The 9,561-nt window shown below is 49.3% G+C and overlaps 1 protein-coding gene across 1 annotated transcript in view; it reads left to right on the forward strand.

Moving 5' to 3' along the window:
• DENND5B (DENN/MADD domain containing 5B) overlaps positions 1-9,561 on the forward strand; it is a 62,189-nt gene that overhangs the window by 18,814 nt on the left and 33,814 nt on the right. The window contains exons 5-6 of the mRNA XM_012735152.1: positions 3,934-4,464; positions 7,220-7,451. Of these exons, the coding sequence (XP_012590606.1) occupies positions 3,934-4,464; positions 7,220-7,451 (763 nt within the window). The remainder of the gene's footprint in view (positions 1-3,933; positions 4,465-7,219; positions 7,452-9,561) is intronic.

The raw sequence follows: 9,561 nt of genomic DNA on the forward strand, positions 1-9,561 counted from the left end.
CCTATAATTCTCATCTTTCTTAATAAAATCTCTCATGCTACTCTTGTTTCCCAAGGACATTCTTGTTTTCATAAGTGAGTTTAAAATGAGGCACTGGGCTACCGCCATCTTACCAGTACTGGTGCCTGCAGTCATCCACTGCTTCCTTTATTCAAGTCAGTGTTTCTCTTCCCAAACAAACATTTTTGTTCAGGGGAAATGGCTTGCTTCAGCCCGTGTTAAACACCCCTGCAAACGCTCTTGCTCTTTCTGGTTTTAGGCTTTGCCTCCCTCGTCCGCCTCCATTCTGGCATACCCCTGGCTCCTCTTTCACTTAATTAATCTAAGTGTCTGACTGGTTCCAAGAAGTAAATCCTTTCAAATTTCAGGGAAAAAGGACTAGAGCATCCAAATGCATTTTGTTTTCAGAACTGAACAGTGATACTCTGCTGTGCACCTGATTATAGGCGCATTAGATGGTATTTTAGAAGACTTCTGCGTGCAGATGTCCCTTTCCATTTTTTGGTTTGGTTCACAGTTGTTTAAAGTCTTTAATGCTCCACTTTGCGCTATTTATGGCAGGAAGCTTTTCCCTCTCCACATCTCTGCACATCCTCTGACCCCAAGATAAACACACTACAGAATCTGAAGGCCCTGTAGAGTGTCTGTAGTTTTCTAATTTCTCATTCATGAAATCAGCACCATTTAAGGTAATACAGACCCACCTGCGGAAGCGCAGACTAAGGCACAGTAACCGGTCAGGTGCGCAGGTACCGTGCCTGGGAAGAGCAGGCTGGTGGCCGCTTGCATCACTCTGCTCTGGTGTCATTTTACAATGGGGAGACTTCGGCTACTATATGTAAGTTGGGGGAGGGACTCAGTATAAAAATAGCCACGTAGAAAAAGTGACTCGACCGTGTGCACTCGGGATATGCACATGTGCTTTCCCTGGGAACTAAAATAAAACCACAGCTAAAAATAGTGCCAGGGCTCCCGGCACAACCGTGAACATACTGTCTACAAAATGATCATCTCAGGAGGTGCGATCTGGGGCGTTAGCTGACAGCGAAACCACACAGACTCAGAACGGACTGCCAGTCACTTCCCCGTGACTCTGCAGCTCTACAGCGGCGCCCCTGGCAGCCATCTGTTGGGCTGTCTGGGGGAGTTGGGCTCCAGGAGTGATGACAGAAGGAAGGGCCAGTGGCTCGCTGCATGGAACAGCACCTCCCCTTTTATCTGCCGCTCATCCCTCCAGCCCCAGAGGGAGACTGAGGAAGCAGGAGACGCACTGTGACAGCCACTTTGCTGAACCAGGAAAGATTGACAGTATTTTGTATATAGATGCTCAGAAATAATTTAAAAAAAAAAAAAAAAAGAATGCTCTTGTGGTAAAACAAACAAACAAAACAAAAAACAGGCAGGCTGAAGCAGAACTGTTTTGACCTCCTGCTCTTTGTCTTGTCTTGCCCTGAAATTCTATGGCTGTTCTCCTCTGACTAACCCCAATGGCAACCCCCTTGGCAATGGAGAGACAAGACCCCTCAGCTCGGTCGCCCTTCCTGGACCCCTCCTCCTAACACCAAGCTGGGGGCTGCACACCAGAAAGCATTTCGGAAAAGTGGGGATGAGACACAGCACACACAGCGGCTGGGAGAGTGAACTCAGACCATGGGGGTGTCCTGAGCTTGGATGCCACTGAGGGGGCTCCCACCTTCACTCCCCACCTTGTGGTGCTGATGGTGGGGTTTAACTGGAAGTAACTGTTTCATGTAGACTTTTGGGGCAGTTACTGAGTAAAAATATGGCACTATCTAGCCCTACAACAACACAAGACTGGCTATTATCTTTTTCAGTGTTTGTAATATTCCTTAAATCCTCTATACTTTATAAATTTTATGGTGGGAAGAATGAGAAAGTTCCTTACCAGAATGCCCTAATGTGTGGAGTTCTTGTTTGTCTGAGAAAAAGGGCTTCTTAGTTTTTACCTCAGTGTTTCTGACACGAATTCATTTTTCCTGTTTTATTTTGTGAGGACTGAGGCTCCACCAGTAGCCCTTCCAGGCAGACTTAGGTGGGGGCACAGCCTCAAGAGACCGGCACCTCCTGGCCACCAGCTTTCAGCTCCATAGTGATTACCTGGGCTTGGCACGCTCAGCACTTCCCAAGATGACTTCTTGTCTGTGTTCATGGCTGGAGGAACAGGAAGGGCCTGCAGGGAGGCATTAGAGAAGGAGGCAGAAAATGCAGAGCTGGAGGCTGCTGGTCAGCACAGGGTGAGCACTGTAGTTAGTAAGTTTTCCATCCACCTGAATTACAATCTTGAATGGTAGTGACCTACTTTGCCCTCTTAGCCTTTCCGGGGACTTTCCCAGAGACTGTGGACACACGTTGCAGAAACAGATTTAAAGGAAACCACAGGCAGCATCACTCTGGCACTGGAGCAAACGTGGGGGGAGGAGCCACTGAGCACCGGCCTCTGCGCATGCGTGTCCAACACGGCCCGCGCCTCCTCTCTGCTGGAGCCTCAGTCTCCTCAGAGGTTATTTCAGGCTTGAAGGGAGGGTGGGGGAGGAGACTGAGGTTTTACTGCTTGTCAGTACCTGCTTGTCACTCAGGATGGCCCTCCTTGTTGACAGGGTCGGGTGGGAGTGGGGTGTGTGAAACACAGTACTTCTCCCACCGCCATCGACTGTGCTGGTTGTGAGGCAAAGCGAGAAAGGAGGAATACAACTTCCTGGGACCCCCAGTCCTCAGGACGTGGGGGACAGTCAGGGCTTTGTGAAGCACCTGGCCCCTTGTATTTCCCACACCTACTTGAAAAGTCATCTTTTTATTCAACATCTAGAGCATAAATCAACTCAAGAAAATAGGTCTTATGATTTCTGTCTCCTCTCTCCACAGCTGACAAGCATCCCCCCGGTCACCTCTTCCCTAAAGTTTTTGGGTGAAACTGATAGAGGCTGAGAGTAGAAAATTTGGGATAGAGGGATTACAAGGCCAGAAACTGGACCCGGGGGTAGAAATGATGAACATTCTCCTTAAGCCAACTATAGGAATGAAAACCCTTGAGCTCAATTGCTATAGGAGTTTGAGTGGCACAGACCAGCGGTGGGATTGTGGAGATGGACACCATCATAGAGCCTCCTGGTCCTTACAAATCAACATAGTCACACCCTAGAATTAACAATACATAACAATCCCACAAAGGAATCCCTCTTCCCCCCAAAAAAGGAACACTCCATCAGTGTAATTGCTGATCTGGTAAGAGGCAGCTCTCCTGCCCACCTGTATCTCCTGCCCCCCTCCAAAAAGACTTCAAAACCCACCTGCCAGTCACCCGAAGAACCCTCATCCACCACACCCACTGGGCTCCTGCCTCCCTCCTGTCCATTCTTCCCCTTTTGTCTCAATATTTCTGAAATGATTTCACTTTCCAAGGGTTTGAAGATAATTCTGGATAAAGTGAAAACATGTGGATTTTCTGTAAGCTGGATTGCTCTTTGCTAATGTCATCCCAATGTTGGGTTCTACAGATGCTAAATTTTAGCAATTCTTGTTAATTCTAAATTGCAGTGGAAGCTAAAGTGGTGGAAAGACCCAGAAAGTAGCGGCTCCTTCTGGCGCATCTTAGTGCCTTTTGCATGTGAGTCCACACACCTGTACTTGTTGGGCTGCTTAAGAACACCCAGGGATGCATGGTACAGGGTCACACCTGCAATTTAGTGAGCTGACTTGGTCCAGAGAAAATGAGTGCGTGGATATTAAAGATGGCATGAAAACAGAGAAAGGCTCTGACAAAGAGATTTACATTTAAAAGAATGAAAAAGTCTGAACCTTGAGAAGATTAACATACTCTTGACCTACAGTTTCACCTGCAGCCGTTGGCAGGCTTACTGTAAAACGCACAGTGTCTGCATTTTCACACCCATTCATGTCTTTGTTTCTCCTCAGGCCAACCTGTGTTTTGTGGACATTGACAACCACTTCATTGAGTTGCCGGAAGAATTCCCTCAGTTCCCCAACAAAGCTGCGTTCATCCAGGAGCTCTCCGAGGTGCTGCTGCAGTTTGGGATTGCGCCCGAGGGCCGGCTGCAGGGCCGTGAGAGCGCCACCAAGCTGCAGAACCTGGTCCTGAGTGACTTGGTCATCGACAAGAAGAATGGCAACGTGGCCCCCAGCGACATCAACGTGTACAACCTGCTGCGGGGCAACGAGACCCTTGCCCGCCTGCAGGCCCTGGCCGAGCGGACCGGGGTGGCCGTGGAGAGCGTGGGCCTTGCTGGCTCCCTAGGCGACAAAGATGTGAAACTGCAGTGTGAGAGGGCTGAGCTGCGGGACCACCAGCTCAACGTGCAGCTCCGGGAGGTGTTTGCCAACCGCTTCACACAGATGTTCTCGGACTACGAGGCCTTCGTCATCCAGACAGCACAGGACTTGGAGTCCTGGTTGACCAACCGCGAGCAGATGCAGAACTTTGACAAAGTAACGGCTCCACTGTTTCCCCGTTCCCTTCACTTGTCTTAAAACTCAGGTCTTCTCTCTGTCCCTTCCCTCAGAGGGTCTTTTCTTTGCCTGTCTTTTACACTGGGTAAAACAATTTCCCAGGAGAATAGATGGACCAGCTCATGAATAAGCTGGTCACCCAATAATGTAGTAAGCTGCCCCTGAGCTCATTTTTTTAAGTTTCCCTTACTTTGAAGACACTTGAGCTCTAACCGCCCTTCCATTTCACAGATTTTTTTCAATCTGACATTACCAGACCTCGAGGGGTCCCCCATTTGGCCTTATCTTGGGATCAAGTCAATGAAACCCATTCCCTTTCTAGTAAATCCTTATTCTTATGTTTTGTTTTCCTCCTGTTTCAAAGCTGTAGATTAAAGGCGATCCTTTCATTTCAGAAGCCAAACTTCTGTCTTGTTCTAAGGTTCAGTGGAGAGTGACTGTCTTGGGTTTTATTATTAGAAGTCTATGGCTAGGATCGACGTTTTGGGAAGAGGACAGAAAGTGAGGACAGCTTTCAATGATCCTGCAGAAGTTGAAGCTTCTTTCTAAGATTTACTCCAGGGTGTTCTTCTGCCAGATTTTCTTGCCCATAGCAGCCAGGTATTTTTTTTTTCCCAGACAGAAGCACTTAGGGCAGTGCTAACCCTCTCGGGTCCCTGGGGCCTCGTCCCAGCCCTGCCCGCAGAGTAGTGTGTGCAGACACCAGCTGAGCTATTAGCGTGAATCACTGCTTTTCACTAAGTGCTATCTGTGTGTCAGGAAACATCTCTCAGAGGGGCTGATGCATGCTGGGAGGCTAGTCTAAAGCCTTAGAGCACCTGGCCAATAACTATTAATAAAACATTTTTGTAAAGGTGAGTAACATAAAAAGGTTCTCTTCTGATTTGATCAGTTTATTTTTTTCAAATGCGATACAAGCTGTGTTGAACAGTTATGATGAACTTTGCATTTGAGAAAGCATCTTTAACATTAAGAAGCCTTTGCTTCTCCAGACAAATTTCTGCTCTTCGGCTTCTTTCTCACAAAGCATAACCATTTTTCCACATTTTTTTCCTGTTCAGCCTGAAGCTAATCTGTGTGTGCTCATGGTTTATCCTTGGAGCATTCAAATCGAGTTCTGGTACTTTCTTCCCTCTCCATTTTTCTGTGGCTCTGAACTATAAATGGAATTCCTTTTATATAGCCCCTAGAGAGAGGAGCATTTTGTGTTGGACTCGAGAAGGAGTAATCACCTTCCATTCTACCAGAAAACATTGTGGGACCCTCACACGTTTGTCATGCAGGGCCAATATGTTGCCCTGTTGTGTGCTGTCCATGAGGGCCTGACCAACACAGCAGACACTGGGCCCTCCTAGGAAATAAGACACTTTGTTCTGTAAGAAAGTATATTAATATTTACCTTCGCGTTTCATTTTCAGAGAACCTCTCTGTCTCTGCGAAACTTTCTGTGGCTATTTGGATTTATGCAAAGACGTCTGCACTATGAAGGCACTTACACTGATTTCTATAAGGAAGCATTTCCAAGGCTTCCTAGATTTTAGATGAAAAGTGATTATGTCTAGAAGAGCTGATGAGCCCCAGTCAGGACTCAGCCCTGGCTTTTGCCATACTGACCCAAGAGAATGAGAGGCAGAACCAGCCCAGCAGCTAAAATAGCAGACCACTTCCAAATGTCAGCTAGTACCAACCTGCAGTTAGTATTTCCTTCCACCTGGGAACCTGAGGAGCCACAGGAAAGGGAGCCCTTTGAATCAGAAACTGGCCACAGTGCAGGCACCAGTTCCCATGGCAGCCGAGCTGGCTGCAAGGGTCAGGGTGTGTCCACAGGCCCTGGGTGATTTTCAGACAGTGCTATTGCATGGGTGAAGCCCCAGCCTGTCTGCCAGCACTGCTCTGGCAGGAGTGTGATCTGGAGTCAGTGCTCACCCACTAATCACTAGCAGTGTTGGGGCCTTGATAAGCAGCCATTGGAAGAACCAAAAGATCTCACTCATATGGCCAATCCCATGCTGGTTTTACAGTCACTACCTGCATGTGTTGCTGCCAGGTCAGCAGTGTCAGTCAGCACTGCCTGGAGCACTTCTGGGCTGGGCCTGGCCAGTGGACAAGGCCTCAGCTCTCTGGGGCTCTCTGGGACCAGTTACACTAGTGGTCAGTGAAGACTGGCTGTCATGGTATAGCTGCCCACTTCTCATGAAGGTGACCTGTCTGTCCACAGAGGTCATGCATGTTGAAAGGTAGGACCCCTGCCTGAGGCCAGGTGAGCTGAACTCCCTGGATTAAACAGAAAGGCGGGAAAAGTGCACTGGCAAAGGTTTCTGATTTTTTTTTTTTAAGATTTTATTTATTTATGCTTACAGAACAGGGGTACAAGCCAGGGGTGTGGTGGGTGAGAGAATTCACCAGAGACAGAGTGGGGAACAGAACAGGCAGATGGACAAAGTACCTGCTAAGGGTAGTAGCAGGTGGGTCGGAAAAGGTCTGTCATGCCATGTGGGTCAGCTCCCGGGCTGGGGATCGAACTCATGCTGCAGTGGCTTCAGAGAACTTCATAGTGCAGTGCTTTAACCCGTTGAGCCACCAGGGAGAGCCCAGGTTTCTGAATTTTAAGCCGCCACCATCTGCATGATCAGGTTGACAAAGAGTGTCTCCAGCCCCAGATAATGCAGGGATTCATTGCTTGGTGTGGACACAGCCTCCCTGCTCTGATGAGTCCCTAATTTTCTGATTACAGGCCTCCTTCCTATCTGATCAGCCGGAGCCTTACCTGCCCTTCCTTTCACGCTTCATTGAAACACAGATGTTTGCCACCTTCATCGATAATAAAATCATGTCTCAGTGGGAAGAGAAGGATCCTCTGCTGCGGGTCTTTGACTCCCGAATTGAGAAGATCCGCATGTACAATGTGAGGGCGCCCACCTTGAGGACATCCATTTACCAGAAGTGTAGCACCTTGAAGGAAGCAGGTACACTCACCTTGCCCACTGAACTCAGCCCTGTGCTCACACGGTTGCCCGTTAAACAGGGCATGGATATTCAGCTGTGGCCGTGGGGCTGACCCTGTATGCTGTCCACTGTAGCTTTCTGTGACTCTGACCCCCGTGGGTTCCAGGGCAGCCCCTCCTCTTCCTGCTGAAGAGGACCCACACCAGCCTGGGACGTGGTGTGTCCCACACAGTGGCCCTGGGCTCGGGCTTCCTATCTTTGTAGTCTTAATGGAACAATATTGATTTCTGTCTTGCTGTGTGTGTTCCCTTCTTATAGCTCATCTCTTTATCCAAGAAAAACTTTCCATTAAAATGGCCTGAGGTGCTCGCTAACTTACATTGTTTATGTCGTTCGAGTGTTTATGTTCACCTCAGTAGGTCCGTTGATTGAATCAGAATTCCCAGATTCTTTCTTTCAAGCTAGTGGCTCCCCCTCCCTCACACCAGTCTTGGCCTGAAGAATCACGGGTCTCACTGGAGGTGTACTCCATGGTCAGTCAATCTGGCCAGCCTCCCGCACAGGATATCAGGCAGTTGCTTCACCTATATTTTTGCCTTTATCTTAACAGCAAGGCCTGTGGGCATCTTTTCTTTTTTTTTTTTAAGATGTATTTATGAATACAAGAACTGGGGTGGAGGTCAGAGGTACAGGGGATGAAAGGATTTACCAGAGACAGAATGGGGATTAAGACAAGCAGATCTGGCCCTCCCTGGTGGTGCAGTGGGTTAAAGCGCAGCACTGCAAGCTAGCAGCAGCTGCTTCAGTGTGAGTTTGATCCCCACCCCAGAGGTGATCCACATGGGGCTGTAGACCTCTCCTGATCTGCCCGCTGCTCCCCTCAGCAGTGTTCTTCCCCAATCTGCCTGTTCTGCTCCCCACTCTTGCTATAGTGAATCCTCTCACTGCCCCTCCACCTATGGCTTATACTCCAGTTCTATATGTATAAATAAATCTTAAAAAACAAAAACAGGAAGACCTACTGAAATCCACTGCTGAGGAGAACAGCAGGCAAGACAGGAGAGGTCTGCTGTGGCATGTGGGTCAGTTCCCTGGACAGGAAGGGACCTCAGCCTGCAGTGGCTGCCAATGGCTTGATGATGCTGAGACTTAACCCTCACACCATCTGGGAGGCCACCTGTGGGCATCTTTGCTTTCAGCCTCTTTGACAGGGTGAAGGCCCTTCCTCCTGCCACAGCACTCCTGAGGTGCTGAGCCACGCCAGGTCTCAGGTTAGGGTGACTCATGTGGCTACAGCCCAGAAGCAGACTGTTAGCCATTCATTCTGTGAACAGACACAGGCCCTGCACCTGCCCTCAGTCTCACCTACCTGTGGGGTCTGTGCCCCACTCTCGTTGCCTGAGAGACCACTAGCTGTCACCCAAGTGCCCCCATTGTGGCCTCCCCTTGGAACGTAGGAGAGGTGTGAGAGCGCCTCTTCTTGGGGAGTAAAAGGAGACAGCAGGTGTGGGTTTCCTGGCTCCGCCCTGTCCCTCGCCCTGATGCTGCATTTCCATGTTCCGGATACCACAGGAAGAAAAGCGGCATGTGTGAGCACCAGCCGTCACCAGCCGTCCCCTCTGGGTTCCCTGGAGCCCCGTCCTGTCCCTGCCCTCCTGAGGTAGCCCCCAGGAAGAGCTATCCCCTCTGCATTCCTAGAAGCGGCGGGTGCCCCTTAGGAGGGCAGCGTGACCGAGATGCCTCTGCCACCCTGTGAGCCATGGCCCTTGTCCAGGAAAGTGCATTCCTCCCTCTGGATAGCGGTCCTGAGGGGGCTGGGCCGGAGGCTGCACGCGGAGAGTGTGCCTCCGCAGTGTCTCTTCTGGGAAGTGGATTCTCTTTCAGGCTCTCAAAGAGTTTGTTTGCTACTCGCAAAGATGGTTTAGGACAGAAGAGTGCTTCTCTTCCTTCTTTGATCAGATTAAATCGTCCTCCCCGTCCCCAACAAAATATGCAGAGGTTGTAGTCACTGGATTTTTTTTCCTTATTTATTTTAAAGATTTATTTATTTATGCATACAGAACTGAGGTACAGGCCAGAGGTGTAGGGGCGGTAAGAGGCCTCCCCAGAGACAGAGTGGGGAGCAGAACA

Source organism: Condylura cristata, unplaced genomic scaffold, assembly GCF_000260355.1.
Source record: "Condylura cristata isolate star-nosed mole 26May11 unplaced genomic scaffold, ConCri1.0 scaffold00004, whole genome shotgun sequence".
NCBI classification, from domain to species: Eukaryota; Metazoa; Chordata; class Mammalia; order Eulipotyphla; family Talpidae; genus Condylura; species Condylura cristata.